The 17,995-nt window shown below is 46.2% G+C and overlaps 1 protein-coding gene across 1 annotated transcript in view; it reads right to left on the bottom strand.

Moving 5' to 3' along the window:
* C2CD3 (C2 domain containing 3 centriole elongation regulator) overlaps nt 1-17,995 on the bottom strand; it is a 220,837-nt gene that overhangs the window by 46,942 nt on the left and 155,900 nt on the right. Inside the window, exons 25-27 of the mRNA XM_082245743.1 lie at nt 16,804-16,942; nt 6,366-6,430; nt 976-1,184 (exon numbers count right to left, since the gene is read on the bottom strand). Coding sequence (XP_082101869.1) covers nt 976-1,184; nt 6,366-6,430; nt 16,804-16,942 — 413 coding nt within the window. The remainder of the gene's footprint in view (nt 1-975; nt 1,185-6,365; nt 6,431-16,803; nt 16,943-17,995) is intronic.

The following is a 17,995-nucleotide window of genomic DNA, read 5'->3' as shown; positions in this document are numbered from 1 at the left end:
AATTCTACACCTGTACCTTCCCCCCCATCACCTAGTGCTATGTCTCTCCTGCAATAACATTTACCTGCCTGCCCGCATCCTGCAACAACATTTACCTGCCTGCCCGCATCCTGCAACAACATTTACCTGCCTGCCCGCATCCTGCAATAACATTTACCTGCCTGCCCGCATCCTGCAATAACATTTACCTGCCTGCCCGCATCCTGCAATAACACTTACCTGCCTGCCCGCATCCTTCAATAACCTTTACCTGCCTGCCCGCATCCTGCAATAACATTTACCTGCCTGCCCGCATCCTGAAATAACATTTACCTGCCTGCCCGCATCCTGCAACAACATTTACCTGCCTGCCCGCATCCTGCAATCACATTTATATGCCTGCCCGCATCCTGCAACAACATTTACCTGCCTGCCCGCATCCTGCAATAACATTTACCTGCCTGCCCGCATCCTGCAATAACATTTACCTGCCTGCCCGCATCCTGCAATAACATTTACCTGCCTGCCCGCATCCTGCAATAACATTTACCTGCCTGCCTGCATCCTTCAATAACCTTTACCTGCCTGCCCGCATCCTGCAATAACATTTACCTGCCTGCCCGCATCCTGCAATAACATTTACCTGCCTGCCCGCATCCTGCAATAACATTTACCTGCCTGCCCGCATTCTTCTATTAATTGCACACTCAGGCTGTGCTGGAATAAATGACTCCTGTGCCTAAGCGTGGAATGACATCATCCTCCACCGACCAATCAAGAGGCTGAAAACCCAGCACCCGGGAAGAAGCTGACTTCGGCTGGCAAGGTATGTAACCACCACATCACTGGAAGGTGGAGGTCAGTATTTTGTGCAATTAGCTCCCCTTTTTAACACAGATTAGAAAATACTAAAACATGACATTTTCCTCTCTGTGCTTGGTGCGATTCCAGTAATTTTTACATGGTTGGAGATAACTAAAGGTATGCAGTTCCCACCTGAGATTGTACATTTGCAGCGCAGCTTCTCGTCCGTCTCTCCTCTCTCAGATAGGCGATATTCTCCAAAGGTGTGATGGACACTTTTATCTGCCCCTGGCACTGCCCGGTGAAGTCTCCAATGTTATACCAGCCACACACAGACTGGAACCCAGACAACAGTGGAGACAGATCTACAGAGGCAAAGCCCAGCACTCGCTCTACGTCACCTGCAAATCATAAAGGGTGATAGAGAGGGATATAAATTTATATGGAGCTCTGTGATAAAGAGTGGGGGCAAGAAATAAAGAAAACACTGATTTTACTTTCTACATTATTAGATAAGCTCCTGTATTGTGCTAAATATTTTAGAGCTCAAAAAGTAAAGACTTGATATCTTATTGGAGCCATCTACAAATGTTATTTATGCCTAAGCATTACCCTGAACAATCAACAATTTTTGTCTTTATTTCCTCCTAAAAAAACAGCAGTGCTTTCAGCCTCATATCTGTATATCTTCAATGTGAGAGCATAAGGCACTGCTGCCTCCGAAGGCTCCTCTGATGGCTGGGCCCACCAGATTTGATGCAGACCTTGCAGGGAAATTCTTGTAATGCAGGTCCTTAAGTATACAGTGGATATAAAAAGTCTACACACCCCTGCTAAAATGTCCGGTTTCTGTGATGTAAAAAAATGAAAAAGATAAATATCAGACGGACCACACCAATGGCACATCTTGACTCTTTGCAAAAACACTCCAAATCTGTCAGATTGTGATGGCATCTCCTGTGCACAGCCCTCTTCAGATCACCCAAACACTCAATTGGATTTAGGTCTTGGCTCTGGCTGGGCCATTCCAAAACGTTAATCTCCTTCTGGTGAAGCCATTCCTTTGTGGATTTGGATGTATGCTTTGGGGCGTTGTCATGCTGAAAGATGAAGTTCCTCTTCATGTTCAACTTTATAGAAGAAGCCTGAAGGTTTTGTGCCAATTTTGACTGGTATCTGGAACGGTTCTAAATTCATGATACCGTCACCACCATGCTTCACTGTGGGGATGGTGTTCTTTTGGTGATGTGCAGTGGTGTTTTTGCACCAAACATATCTTTTGGAATAGTGCCAAAAAGTTCAGACCAGAACACATTTTCCCACATGCTTTAGGGAGACTTCAGATGTGTTTTTGCAAAATTTGGCCTGGCTTGGATGTTTTTCTTCATAAGAAAAGGCTTCCATCTTGCCACTCTATCCCATAGTCCAGACATATGAAGAATACGGGAGATTGTTGTCACATGTACCACACAGTCAGTACTTATATACACATATTCCTGCAGCTCCTTTGATGTTGCTGTAGGCTTTTTGGCAGCCTCCCTGACCAGTTTTCTTCTCCTCTTTTCATCAATTTCGGGGTGACGTCCAGTTCTTGGTGATGTCACTGTTAATAATGAGATCCCTCTGATGTTTTGGAAGCTCTCTGAGGACCGTGGCTTTTGCAGTAGGATGCGACTAAGAAAATGTCAGGAAGGACCTACTAGAACAGCTGAACTTTATTTGGGGTTAATCAGAGGCACTTTTAATGATGGCAGGTGTACTGACTCCTATTTAAAGCGGTGTTCCGGGCTCCCCCCTCCAAAAATCAAAAGTCAGCAGCTACACACACTGTACACATACTGTAGCTGCTGACTTTTAATATTAGGACACTTACCTGTCCTTGAGTCCAGCGATGTCGGCACCGCAGCCGATGTTTCCATCGGCTGTCGGGTGCTGCCGCCGCAATTGCCAGTGAGGGAACCCTGCAGTGAAGCCTTTGTGGCTTCACGGGTGGGTCCCTACTGCGCATTCGCGAAGGGCGCTGCGCATTTGGATTGGCTTGGCGGCGGGGGAGGGGGAAGGAGGAGGGGGCCAAACTTCCGAGGGACAGAAGTTCTGAAATTATTAATCTTTGTCTCATTTTTTTTACATTACCGAAACCTGATGTTTTAACAGGGGTGTGTAGACTTTTTATATCCACTGTAGCTTTCTCTCCAGCAAGGAGAACAGAGAGCAGTATAGTAGTGACAACCCCAAATCTTGTTAGACTGAGATCAAAGGCACCGCCGCTTATGACTGTTAGACTACAGATATACAGATAAGAGGCTCTTGACACAGAAGCGTCTAGGCACAAATATCAGATATTTTAAGAGCGAGATATTGAAGGAAACGAGTAAAACTTTCATATTACATATGGCCAAATAGCTTTGGCACTTCTGCGATATTAGGATTAGATGCAAATTCCTTTGCGTGTTCTAATTTTCGGGGTCCATGCACACTGGTCTTAAAAAGACGCTGCTTTCTATAGGAGGTTTGCATTTTTTTTCTCTTGCTTGCAGCTCAATGTTATCCTATGTGTCCATGTACAATAGGGTTTTTATAGGCGTATTTCAAGAGGAGAGTTTAGAGGCAGAAAAAATCCATCACAATTGTTTTTTTAGAGTGGAATTTTTAGGCAGAAAAACGCTAAATGCTCCTAAACACACGTTTAGGAGCGTTCAGAGTTTTCAAGTGTACAATGGATTATAGAGAAAAATGAGCAGAGGGGAAACTTTTGAGGAAAAAAAAATAAAAGTTTATAAAAGCAATGCTCATAAACTCTTCTAACTCTTGTGCAATACGAGCCACTATGAGCATTTATGCCGCTTTTTTCTGCCAGAGGTTCCTAGTGTGCATGAACCCTCACTGCAGTAAAGGAAAAAAGCCCTGCCTGGGAACTGGTATAAATATTGGCAAAACAAAAACACATACAGTGGGTACGGAAAGTATTCAGACCCCCTTAAATTTTTCACTCTTTGTTATAATGCAGCCATTTGCTAAAATCATTTAAGTTCATTCTTCTTCCTCATGAATGTACACATAGCACCCCATACTGACAGAAAAACACAGAATTGTTGACATTGTTGCAGATTTATTAAAAAAGAAAAACTGAAATATCACATGGTCCTAAGTATTCAGACCCTTTGCTGTGACACTCATATATTTAACTCAGGTGCTTTCCATTTCTTCTGATCATCCTTGAGATGGTTCTACACCTTCATTTGAGTCCAGCTGTGTTTGATTATACTGATTGGACTTGATTAGGAAAGCCACACACCTGTCTATATAAGACCTTCCAGATCACAATGCATGTCAGAGCAAATGAGAATCATGAGGTCAAAGGAACTGCCTGAAGAGCTCAGAGAAAGAATTGTGGCAAGGCACAGATCTGGCCAAGGTTACAAAAAGATTTCTGCTGCACTTAAGGTTCCTAAGAGCACAGTGGCCTCCATAATCCTCAAATGGAAGACGTTTGGGACGTCCAGAACCCTTCCTAGAGCTGGCCGTCCGGCCAAACTGAGCTATCGGGGGAGAAGAGCCTTGGTGAGAGAGGTAAAGAAGAACCCAAAGATCACTGTGGCTGAGCTCCAGAGATGCAGTCAGGAGATGGGAGAAAGTTGTAGAAAGTCAACCATCACTGCAGCCCTCCACCAGTCGGGGCTTTATGGCAGAGTGGCCCGACGGAAGCCTCTCCTCAGTGTAAGACACATGAAAGCCCGCATGGAGTTTGCTAAAAAAACACCTGAAGGACTCCAAGATGGTGAGAAATAAGATTCTCTGGTCTGATGAGACCAAAATAGAACTTTTTGGCCTTAATTCTAAGCGGTATGTGTGGAGAAAACCAGGCACTGCTCATCACCTGTCCAATACAGTCCCAACAGTGAAGCATGGTGGTGGCAGCATCATGCTGTGGGGGTGTTTTTCAGCTGCAGGGACAGGACGACTGGTTGCAATCGAGGGAAAGATGAATGCGGCCAAGTACAGGGATATCCTGGACAAAAACCTTCTCCAGAGTGCTCTGGACCTCAGACTGGGCCGAAGGTTTACCTTCCAACAAGACAATGACCCCCCTAAGCACACAGCTAAAATAACGAAGGAGTGGCTTCACAACAACTCCGTGACTGTTCTTGAATGGCCCAGCCAGAGCCCTGACTTAAACCCAATTGAGCATCTCTGGAGAGACCTAAAAATGGCTGTCCACCAACGTTTACCATCCAACCTGACAGAACTGGAGAGGATCTGCAAGGAGGAATGGCAGAGGATCCCCAAATCCAGGTGTGAAAGACTTGTTGCATCTTTCCCAAAAAGACTCCTGGCTGTATTAGATCAAAAGGGGGCTTCTACTAAATACTGAGCAAAGGGTCTGAATACTTAGGACCATGTGATATTTCAGTTTTTCTTTTTTAATAAATCTGCAACAATGTCAACAATTCTGTGTTTTTCTGTCAGTATGGGGTGCTATGTGTACATTCATGAGGAAGAAGAATGAACCTAAATGATTTTAGCAAATGGCTGCAATATAACAAAGAGTGAAAAATTTAAGGGGGTCTGAATACTTTCCGTACCCACTGTATATAGAAAAGTAGGACTTTCAAGGCCACAAAGAAGGGATGATCACAGTTGATTTAAAAATGTTTCAAAATGTATTTTATCCATAGGACCAAAAAACATATACAAAACATATTGGCATAAAAGATATGTATTCCCGTAGGAATATTGTAGATACAAGTTACAAAGATGTCCCTGATAGCAGGATCTGTAGGTCCTCAAAAAGCCAACGTGTTTCGCCAGAGGCTTCTTCAGGGCTAAAGAGACCTTATTGAAATTCTCCAATCACCAAATGTGCCAGGCATATTCTCTCTGGGGCAGGCGCCGGGACCATATAAGCAGGAACGACCCCATATATACTTGCTGATATCAAAGGGAGATATTTCTAACCCGCTAAGGTCATCATCCAGAAGAAACAAAAAAGTCCAGCATGCAGGTGGATGAATTTGATCACCCACTCATAGGCTGGGTAGTAACCTCCTCGTTATTTATTCCCATACACTATTGTAGACAAACCAATCAGCATGTAATGCTCTTAGGACACCATGATCCCTCCTCCATCCTAATCCTGTGTATTCCCAGGGAACGACCAGGAACGAGTGAATATACAGGATTAGGGTGGAGGAGGGATAGGGCTCCTAGGACAACGTGATCCCTCCTCCACCCTAATCCTGTGTATTCCCAGGGAACGACCAGAAACCAGGAATGAGTGAATACAAATGATTAGGATGGAGGAGGGATCACGGTGTCCTAAGAGCATTACATGATGATTGGTTTGTCTACAATAGTGTATGGGAATAAATGAGGATGAGGTTACTACACAGCCTATGAGTGGGCAATCAAATACATCCACCTGCATGTTGGACTTTTTTGTTTCTTCTGGTGGCCTTGAAAGTCCTACTTTTCTATATATGTGTTTTTTTGTTATTCAATTTTGATGATGGCCTTTAGTTCACTGTGTTTTGTGCAACTATAAATATTGGGACAGACCCCGCTCCACATTACCTGTTACTCACCTGATTTATGCCACACCTTAAACACTAGAGTCTGCTGGGGGTCCAGAAGAAGTTCTTTAGTCAGTCTATAAAAGAAAAGAAAAAAAACTCTTATCTTCTACAGCAAGATGAAAAATTGGGCCTTATTCAAGCAGGCCTCAGTTTGTATAAGAGCAATGTGTACAGCAACATTTTACAAAGCATTTCGGGAAGCTTCAAGCAGCTTTGTTAAAGTCTTTAAAGCACTCTTCAGTTCCAAAATTGGGAAGGTTCAGCGCAGAACTTAAAGCGGAACTCCACTTTTGTTCAGAAAAAACATTCCCCTCTGGGTGATCTCTGTACATTACAAGGATTTTAACAAACTTTGATGCAGATTCCTACCTTTTGGTATTCTGAAGAAATCATTGTTTGTTCCTCTGTGTTGAGTGGGTCTAATGGGAGTGGTTTCCTAATTATCTGTCAGCTGTGGCAGCTGCAGGGCTCTGAGAGAAGCAGCTGGGCCTGCATCTCTTTAGGCGTGTTCCAACTGGGAGTGTCTCACCAAAAATTACATTTTTGTTGCAGGGGATGCCAGAAATCTGACTTGTATCTTAGTGCAGACTTCTAGGAAAATTGGTGAGCCAATCACACAAGCAGGAAATTATGTTTCTAGGGTGTGGTCAGTATACATTCTGTGTACAGAACAGCTGGTCAATGATGGGGGCAGGCTTAAGTGGGGTACACACTAGTAGAAAATCAGCCGAAAATTCTCGTCCGAGGTAAAATCGTATGATTTTCGGATAGTGTGTACACAACTTTCAGCAGCCGATGCCGACATTTTCAACGAAAAAAAAAAACGGAGGGACAAACACCAAAATTTTTATCGTCCGTCCCCAGAAGACCAATTTTCGTTTAATGTGTTTGCAGTACATCCGTAAAAAATCAGATACGAAAGACCGCGCATGATCTGAAGTTGCTGACAACCCGGAAGTCTAGGAACAAATGTCCCAAAAAAAAAAAACGGACGAGAAATTTCGTGAACATTTATGCACTGTCAACTAAAAACGATAATGAACGCTGAGCAAGAGAGAGAAAAATCGGAGGATATTTCGTCCGATTTCCGTCAAGTGTGTACGGGCCTTTAGAGACTCCCTAGGATTTTCAAGCATGGCAGGAACAGTTAGGCTTGATTCACAGCTATTCAGGTTGCTTTTGAGCGTTTCTGTAGTGCTTTTTGCTGTGCTTGCCACGTTTTTGCCGTGATTTGCGTTTTTTATGCTTTTTTGGGGGGGAATTTGTTGTTGGCCAGATATAAATACACATAACTCAAATCGCAACAAAATCATGGTAAAAATGCACTTCATGCTTTTCTACAGCTTCTCCATTGAACCAAAAAAGCACCGTTTTGCATTTAAAAAAGTCCCTGACCCTTTTCAAAAACGCAGAGGCACAAAATTGCTTGATTTGAATGTGTTCCAAAGGAACCCATGTTAAAAAAAAGAATGTCCTACATTTCTGCAAAAAGCATGAAAAAAATGGATTTTTGTAAGAACTTACCATAAAATCCTTTTCTCTTAAGCTCATTGACAGACGTAGTCTTCTTGATTCTCAAGAGCTGGGTTATGTTGTCTCCGCAGGAGTAGGACTAGGCAGAAAGTCAAAACGTTCTGGCTCCACCTTAGGGGCAGTCCCTGAGGGTATATCCTCCCTCTCTCTGCTACAGGGAATCAGTTCTGTTCTAAAGCAGTAACAGAGAATTTAACCCAACCCAACTCAATGATAGAGGGGCGGGTACTACGTCTGTCAATGAGCTTAAGAGAAAAGGATTTTACGGTAAGATCTTACAAAAATCCATTTTTCTCTATCGCTCATTGACAGACGTAGTCTTCTTGATTCTCAAGAGCTGGGACATCCAGAAGCAGTGCCACAAAATGAGGGGTGGGATTGACAGAATCAAAATCCAATCTAGAAGGCCCAACCGGAGCCAACCAGAAGTATGAAAGGACTCCTCGAGTAAACAGATGAGACCTACCCCACAAATCCTCGAGGTAGACCAACAGTCTCCTCAAACAGTGGCCTGCAGGAACCTTGCAGCCAGAAGAGGCATCTGACGATGCCATCACATAAACCTTATACAATATTGTAAAGGTATGAACCGACTACTAAACAGTCGCCTTGAAAACCTGAACCACTGACGCCTGATGGCGGAAGGTCCAGGAAACTCTAAGCGCCCGAGTAGAATGCGCCTTAACAGGGAACGGGGGATCCCGACCCTTAGATAAAATAAGCCTATACCACCGTCTGTCTGATCCATCTAAAGATGGTCGCAGCAGAACAGGCAACCCCTTCTTAGGGCCATCCGTGATCACAAACAGTGAATCCGTCTTACAAATTGAATCCGTAGTATTCAAGTATATCCTGATCGCCCGAACTACATCCAAGGAATGCCATGCAAATTCTCGAGGATGATTGGGCTAAGGACATAGGAAGGACAATACACTGTCCTTATTCAATGAAACTTTGAAACCACCTTAGAAGGAAGGATGGATTCGGATGAAGAACAACCTTATCCCTATGAACCACCAGATCTGGGGAACAACAGGATAATGCAGCCAGTTCTGACACCCTGCGTGCAGAAGTGATAGCCACCAAGAAGACCACCTTCTGGGATAAAGTAAGCAAGGGAATCTCCCTGATATTTTCAAAGGGAGGTGTCTGAAGAACCGACAGCACCAAATTAAGATCCCAGGATGGTAACGGCGCGTGCACTGGCAGAGCCAGGTGTCGCACCCCCTGGATGAAATTCCGCACCAAGGAATGAGTAGACAAAAGCTTCTGAAAGAAGATAGCAAATGCTGAAACCAGACCCTTGATAACACTCAAGGCCAGCTTCTGCTCAACTCCCTGTTGCAGAAAGCCAATATTCGGACTACCGAATAAAGATGTAGATGGAACCCAAGGGATTCACACCACCCAATATAAGACTTCCATGTACGATGATAATCTTTCTGGAAGTCGCTTTCCTTGTTTTAACTAGAGTAGGAATAACTGAAGCTGACAATCCCTTGTCCTTCAGCACCTGGGTCTCAATAACCAGGCCGTTTAAAACCAGCGATCGTAAAGCAGGATGGAAGATCGGTCCCTGAGACAGTGAATCCTCCCTGAGAGGAAGTCTCCACGGGACGTCCGCCACCAGTCTGACCACGTCGGCGTAACAAGCTCGACGAGGCCAGTCCGGAGCTGCCAGGATTACTGGAATTCCTTCCTCCTCTATCCTGCGAAGAAGTCTTGGCAGTAACCCAAGAGGAGGGAAGGCATACATTAGCTGGTATTGCCCCCACGGGGCGATCAGTGCGTCTGCGGTTTCTGCTAGAGGATCGCGGGAGCGAGCCACGAATCTCTGAACTTTCCTGTTGAATCGAGATGCCAACAGATCCATATCCGGGGTGCCCCATCGTAGGCACAACTGGTGGAAAACGTCTGGATGGAGGGACCATTCCCCCTGATCCAGAGTCTGACGGCTGAGATAATCTGCCTGCCAATTCTCCACCCCCGGAATGAACACCGCAGAGATTGCTGGAACAAATCGTTCCGCCCAGCGAAGAATGCAAGCCACTTCTTTTGGCCGCTCGGACACTCTTGGTGCCCCCCTGGTGATTGACATAAGCCACGGCCGTGGCGTTGTCCGACTGGATCCGAACCGGGCTGCCCTGGAGCTGCTCGGTCCAGTGAATCAGACAAAGTCTGATCGCTCTCAGTTCCAATACATTTATCGGTAACCTGGATTCTTCCGGGGACCAAAGTCCCTGGACAGATAACTGACCGAGAATTCCTCCCCATCCGGATAGACTGGTATCCGTGGTCACTGTCGTCCAATATATTGGCAGAAATGACTTTCCCTGGCTGAGCATCGGAGACCGAAGCCACCAGACCAGAGACTCTCTGGTCTGTTTGCTCAATCGGATCGGATTGTCCAGGGATTCCGGATTCCGATTCCATCTGAGAAGAATCTCTTGCTGAAGAATTCGGGTATGGGACTGGGCAAATGGGACTGCTTCGAAGGAAGCCACCATCAACCCCAGAACCCTCATGCAAGTCCGAAGGGAAGACCAGCTGTTGGATAGTAACAACTGGACTGCTGATTGAATCTTTCGGAGTTTCCCTACCGGAAGAAAAAACTCTTGTCCTGACTGTGTCTAGAATTAGACCCAGATATTCGAGCCTCTGGGTGGGAACCAGAAATGACTTTTGCTGGTTCACCAGCCACCCGAATTCCTGTAAAGAAATCATAGTAATTTCTATGTTTTGTAGCAAGGTCTGAGGAGACTCTGCATGAAGCAGAAGATCGTCTAGGTAACCAAGGATCGATATGCCTCTTTGGCGCAGAAGTGCCAACATTGGGGCCAACACCTTCGTGAAGACCCGCGGAGCCGTGGCGAGACCGAAAGGTAACGCCACAAACTGATAGTGGTTCTCTTCTACGGAAAAGCGTAGAAACCGCTGATGTCCTGCGAAAATGGGAATGTGAAGATATGCGTCCTTGATGTCTATGGACGCTAGGACATCCCCTGGATGCAGAAAGGCTGCTACTGTGCGAATGGACTCCATTCTGAATCTTCTTATGTTGACAAAAGAATTGAGTGCCCTTAAGTCCAGAATTGGACGCACTTTGCCCTCTTTCCTGGGTATTGTAAATAGGTTTGAATAAAACCCTTGAAACCGTTCTGTCCAAGGAACGTGGACTACCACTCCTTGTTGTAGTAAATCTGTGACTGCTCTCCGCAGATCGTCTAAACGATCCGGGGATAGTCGGCTATTGGAAGGGAAGAATCGCGCCGGTGGGAGAGATCGAAACTCGATCTTGTACCCTGACCTTATGACTTCGCAAACCCATCTGTCCGGGATTCTGGAAAGCCATGGATCCGGGAACCGGCGAAGACGTCCCCCCACCCCAGTTATGGGTGGGGGCGCACCTTCAGGCTTTGGACGGTTTATCTTCAGGTCTAGAGGGGGCGGGCTTTTGCTTGCCCGACCAACGACCCCTGACGCCTCCTGCAGGAGCTTTGGAGGACTTAATTTTTTCACCCGCGGGACGAAAAAACCTCTTGTGAGCAGAAAAAGAAGGCCCTCGTCTTTGACGAGTTCCTTTACCTTTAAAATTTTGCGGTAAAAAGGTGCTCTTTCCACCCGTGAGATCCTAATGATCTCATCTAAGTTGGCTCCAAATAGACGCTCTCCTAAAAAGGGGATATTAGCCAATGCTTTTTTGGAACCTTGGTCGGCTAACCAACCTTTTAGCCACAGTGTACTGAGACAGATGCTCGCGCCAATAATGAAGTGGCGTCTAACGCCGCATCACACACAAACTGTAACCCCTGTATCATTTGTTCCAACAAATCTGATACCGCCTGAGGGACTTCTTCTAAGTCCCGGCACAACCACTTGGTCCATACAGTTACAGCCTGCGAAACCAGACCAATAGCAATTATTGGTCTGAAAGCTGATCCAATCAAGGTAAACATGGTGCGAGACATAGCTTCTATCTTGCGATCCACTGGATCTTTAAAAAGACGGAGCGTCTTCTAGAGGAATAACCGTGGCTTTATTCAATCTAGCAATTGGTGAATCCACCACAGGTGGTTCTGTCCATTTCTTAATGAGGGTTTCCTCAAACGGATAACGCCTGTTAATGCGTTTAGAAATAGTAGAAATGCGTTTTGGCAGACTCCATTCTACTTTGATTGGATTGCCAAAACATTTGGGCAATGGAAAAACCTTCGCCACTTTGATGCGTTTTTTAGTCCCAAAAGGGATTTCAGTTTCAGCTATTTCTGACGGAATACCCTGTAATCTTAAGGTTTCTTGAACAGATACAATGAGTGCATTTACCAACGCTTCCTCTCTGGCTATGGCCGATGCCGAAACATCCTCCTCACTGTCTGAAAAGACAGTACACGAGACACCAATACCAGATGAAGTACCTGCAACTGCAGAAATAGGCTCAGAGTCTGAATCCGAGGTTACAGATAATAAGGGGTTAGGCGGGGGTCGCTTTCTTGCGCCCTGTCAATGACAAGCCACTTCCACCCGGGACACAAAAGTTTCCATAATAGCGGACAATGATTCAATCGTCAGTGGGGTGCTGGAGGATCCCGCAGACCCCTCGAGGGGATCCGGAGGAGATACATGAGTGGCAGGGTCCATGTTAATTCAGGACACCTTTGCCAGAAAACACAAAAAAACTTTTTTTTTTTTTTTTTATTTTTATTTTTTTTTATGTGTCTCCCCCTAGCGCAATAGCGCCCCTCAGAGTACCTGCTTCTCGATCCCACAGAGAGAGAGAGGGACCCCCAAGGCTCACCAACCGATGCAGTGAAGTTTCCAACCAACTGCAGTCAGCGTCTGTCTTTTACAGACTGGAAGGAGCTGTTGCTTTTTCCCGGGTAGAAGGACGTGGCTCCGCCCCCTGTGTACGCCTTCCGGCGTTCCCAGCTCTCCACGAGGTAGCTGGGCTCATGAAACATGGCCGCCCCCATACAGGAGACATTGGACTCCAAAAACATGGCGGCCGGCGTGACCTGAGGACATGCATGCACCTGGTCTACGGCAAAATGGCGGCGGACCGCCGAAATCGTTTTTCCCAGCACATCCACCTGCATCTCTGCTGAGTGGCGATTGATTGATCTACAGGAGATACACTACAAATAAGGTAGGATTATACCTCCTATGTCTGCTGTAATGCTACAGTCTGCTGGGTAGATTAGCTCTCAAACCAAGTCCACTTCCCACAAACACATACTGTATTTACAAGGGGGACTTTTAGTGTCAGATATATACTGACCATGTATGGAGGGGCCCATAATTCATACTGCCTCATAACGAGGAAAGAAAAAAGGGAACGTTTACTCACCATACCGAACCGACAGGCACCCTCTCTTCACAATACCCTCTCCACCGGGGTGGGGGTTTGTGGACCACTCCGGACGCCTCGACTCTCAGGTTCCTGGCGTCCAAGCGAGACTTTTAACTCGCAAGGTCAGTCCCTCCACTGGGACTCCGTCGCGGCCGACCCAGCGCGGAGCTCTGGTCTGCACGCGCTCGTAGGCAGAAACCGGGGTGACCACTGGATCTCAACATCCAGCCCGTCGCCCGGCCCCGCATACTTACTTGAATGTGTCGCGGCCGACCAAGCGCAATGCAATGGTCTGCGCGCGCTCGTAGGCCGGCTGGGGTGACCACTAGTGTCGCCCAGTCCGGCGTTTTTGCTTGAAGATCTCACAGGAAAAACACTGGAGAAAAAAACTACCTAAAAAATATTTCTTCTAAAGAAAAAATCTTGCCAGGACCAAAAAGATCCCAGCAAGGAACTTAGGTCCTTACTCCTGACTAGACAGAAAAAAACTGATTCCCTGTAGCAGAGAGAGGGAGGATATACCCTCAGGGACTGCCCCTAAGGTGGAGCCAGAACGTTTTATCTTTCTGCCTAGTCCTACTCCTGCGGAGACAACATAACCCAGCTCTTGAGAATCAAGAAGACTACGTCTGTCAATGAGCGATAGAGAAAACACATTGGTGTGCATAAAGCCCTAATTATTCTGTGTGCCTGGTAAACGAAATCAGCTAATTTGCACATTGGCAACCTTACTAGCTTCAGGAATGGAAACTTATTAACCAATAACTCTAGATGTCTCTTCTAGCATGTTTGTTGGAGGTATGTGTAAGGTATACACTTACCTCTATTGTATCCTTCAGGAAATCAGATCCTGCAGAAACTCAGGTCTCCCTGTTCTGATATTTCCAGTACTTGCACAATGCAAGATTCAGAATGAAGTAATGGGCCCTTTGAGGCCAAGGGAGATTTCTCAACTACCTAAGGCCCCTTTCACATGGGCGCACCGCCCGACGCAGTCCGTTCTGCTCAGCGGGGGATCAATCTGCCGATCCCCGCTGAGCAGGCGGATGACAGCTCCGTCTTTGCTCTGTGTGCAGAGACGGAGCTGTCAGATCCCCGCTGTCCTCTATGGTGAGATCAGATGAGAATGGACCACCTGTCCGTTCTCATCCGATCCTCCAGACGGATGGAAAATAGGTTTTCCATGCGTCCGGATTTCACGGACAGGATCGGATCGGAGAGCAGCGGGTGTCAGTGGACATGTCTTCGCTGACACCCGCTGCCCCATAGGGATGCATGGATCGCCCCCTGTGAAAGGGGCCTAACATGCTGCAAAGCAGTACAGAGACTGGATGTGCAGTAATGATGGGCAGCGTGCGTATGTGCAGATGTGGGCTGGGAAATGCCTCACTGCCTCTGATTGGCAATGTGCAGTGACGGCTTCCTGGCGGGTAAAATCCAAACACACCTGACCCATGAATAATGTGCAGAGATCACAGCAGGGGATGTCAGACTCTACTATACTCCGGCTAAGTTGGCCAGAATCTATCCAGGGGTGTCGGCGGAATGCTGGCACTGTTCTTGCTCTCCGGCCACCTTTAGCCATGTGTTTTGGCACTGCCCGCTGGTCAAAGGTTACTGGAATGAATTACTTAAAAAGTATAACGGAGATCACTTCTTTACATGTCCCCATGACGGTGGCGGTCTGTCTGCTTGGCCTGGTGGAGGGGTTGGCACCTACTAGAGCTCAATGCACACTATTGACCCTATTACTTTATTACGCCCGTAAGGCACTCATTTTATTCTGGAGAAAGCCTACCACACCTACAGTCTCCTACTGGAAGGGTTTGATCAATAAAATGTTGCTGCTCTATAGAGCTGAGTAGGGGTCTGGCAGATCTGGCTTGATAGTCCTGCAGCGGTTGCTTAGACTCCCTGGGGATAGGCTGACTTAAGTATATTTCCTGGAATGGCTGTTGGAAGCCGGGGGAGTCATGAGGATGTTTTTACCTTTACCTGGTGATGCGGGGTCCCTGCCGGTCCCAATCCGTACCTTTGCTCCCTGGGTCCGCATTAGCCTGAGATGCTCCCCCCCTGACGAGATATTCTCTGATTTCCATAATACTGTTTCTTAAAGCGGAGTTCCAGTCCCCCAAATACTTTTTCTTTTTTTTTAAACACTCCTCTGTACCTGTTTAAACATATCTAGCAACATTTAGAACATGTCCTATGTGTAGTCCCTGTACTGTGTGTTAAAATATTTGAAGACTAACCAGATCTCGGAAGCAGGCATGTTCCATGTCATCTGTGGGCATCTGAAGCCCTCGTCTCCTGATTCCCGGGATTTGGTGCAGCTGGATACCCAGCATGCACCTCCCGATCTCGTGCCTGCGCACTGGGCGGCTTTCTATCTTCCCAGCAGGTTGCCATAACAATGGCAGTGTCGGCAGAAGTTCCCGCCCCATTGCTATAGCAACCTGTCAATCACGACATCCCGATCCTCCCGTTCGTGTCATTTCCGGTCCTGAGATTTCGTCACTAGGCAATTCGCAAGGACTCCTGGGATACATGGCGCCGCTATCCCAGGAGCCCTTGCAAATTGCCTAGTGACGTAATCGCCTAGGCGGCGGCACCGGGTAGTGGTGCAGAAGAAAAAGTATAAAAGGTATGTACAAAGAAAAAAATATTTGCCGTTTATTACAGCATTAAGGGTGGGCATGAGAGTGATTGGACCTTCAAAAAATGGGTGAAATTCACTCTGTTTTAAGTATTTTGCACAGAATTGTCTAGTGTACAAACATGATTTGTGCTCTCGAGGGACATGTTATGTTATTCTTTGATAATGACAGACATTTCTTATAGGGTATTGCCTGGTTGGGGTACCGTTATTTCTTTTTTCTGTGTATATAGCCCAGTGTGGCTGTATTTGCTGCTTTGTCTTTTGTTTCTGTTTTTATGGAAAAAAAATAATAAAAATAACTTCTTTTTTTTTTTTTTTTAAGGAGAGAGTATTGGCACTTTTCCACTGCCAGTACCGGCTCGGCTCCACTCGGCCCTGCTTGGCTCTGTTTGGTTTTCCACTGCATGGTACGGTGTTGGAACGGTTTGGTACGGTTTGCTTTTCCACTAGAGTAAAGTGGGTGGGATAACAACAATTCTCTGACCAATCAGTGGCTAGTAGTGACAAAACAGTCAAGTCTGCATGCAAAGGATTGTGGGATATGGCACCGGTACGGCCCTCTTGGAACCACAACCGAGGTGGTACTGTTTAAGCGAACCGCACCGTTCGGTTCCATGTAGTGGAAAAGCGCCGCCGTACCGTACCGAATCGTTCCAACACCGTACCATGCGGTACCATGCAGTGGAAAAGCACAAAAGCAAGCCGAACCATTCGATTCCATGCAGTGGAAAAGCGCCATACATGTTGTAGGGTCTGATGCAGGATCTGTAACAGCCAGAGTGATCGCGTGCCTCCGGCATTACAAAACACTTAAAGAGCCGGCTCCCCCCAGGGAAGGGGTTAATCAGTAAGGGTATTGATATCTTGACACAGAAATAGAAATGAGTTGATGAAATAGGACTCCTTACCTTGCCTGGTGCTGGAAGTTCCATGTTGGAGAATCCATGTTCTCTACAACTGGGGTAGTTACAGGGGTTGCACTACCAGCGACAGGAAATGACACACAGCAGCTGGGCGCGGACACTTGCCGCTCCGTCAGTGGACTTCCTGCAAGAAGATGATTGGATATTTTACAAAAAACAAAGACGGGGGGGGTATCTAAAACTAGATGCAGGGACCAGAGTTTCTCAGCACCAATACATTTGAAAGTTGAGAGACAGATGGCAACTAATGGATTTAGCAATCCTGTCTCCGGCAGCAGTTTGCTAGCAACAGGTTTACTAAAGAGAATACTTACTGGCTCCTATTGTGTTTCTTATGTGCTCCAAAATCTTACTCACCTATAAGTGAGCTGTGATGCAGTACCACTTTGGTGTATTGATCATTGGGGCAGTAGTGCCATTGGGATCGAGGGAATGTCAGTCAGCTTATCAGTGTATAAAAATAAAAAAGGTAATACAGTACATCCGGAAAGTATTCACAGCGCTTCACTTTTCCACATTTTATGTTACAGCCTTGTTCCAAAATGGATTAAATCAATTATTTTCTAAAAAATTCTACAAACAATCCCTCATAATGACAATGTGAAAAAAGTTTGTTTGAAACCTTTGCAAATTTATTAAAAATAAAAAAGGAAAAGAAATCCCATGTACATATCTATCACAGCCTTTGCTCAATACTTTGTTGAAGCCCCTTTGGCACCAATTACCGCCTCAAGTCTTTTTGAGTATGATGCTACAAGCTTGGCACATCTATTGTTGGGAAGTTTCTCCCATTCTTCTTTGCAGGACCTCTCAAGCTCCATCAGGTTGGATGGGGAGCATCGAAGCACAGCCATTTTCAGATCTCTCCAGAGATGTTCAATCGGGTTCAGGTCTGGGCTCTGGCTGGGTCACTCAGACATTCACAGAGTTGTCCCGTAGCCACTCCTTTGTTATCTTGGCTGTATACTTAGGGTTGTTGTCCTGTTGAAAGATGAACCTTCACCCCAGTCTGAGGTCCAGAGTGCTCCAGAGAATGTTTTAATTTAGGATGTCTCTGTACATTGCTGCATTCATCTTTCCCTCGTTCCTGACTAGTCTCCCAGTTCCTGCCGCTGAAAAACATCCCCACAGCATGATGCTACCACCACCATGCTTCACTGTAGGGATGGTATTGTCC

Source organism: Pelophylax lessonae (assembly GCF_965119305.1).
Source record: "Pelophylax lessonae genome assembly, chromosome: 2".
Lineage (NCBI taxonomy): Eukaryota > Metazoa > Chordata > Amphibia > Anura > Ranidae > Pelophylax > Pelophylax lessonae.
This window is presented reverse-complemented; position numbering and strand designations above follow the sequence as displayed.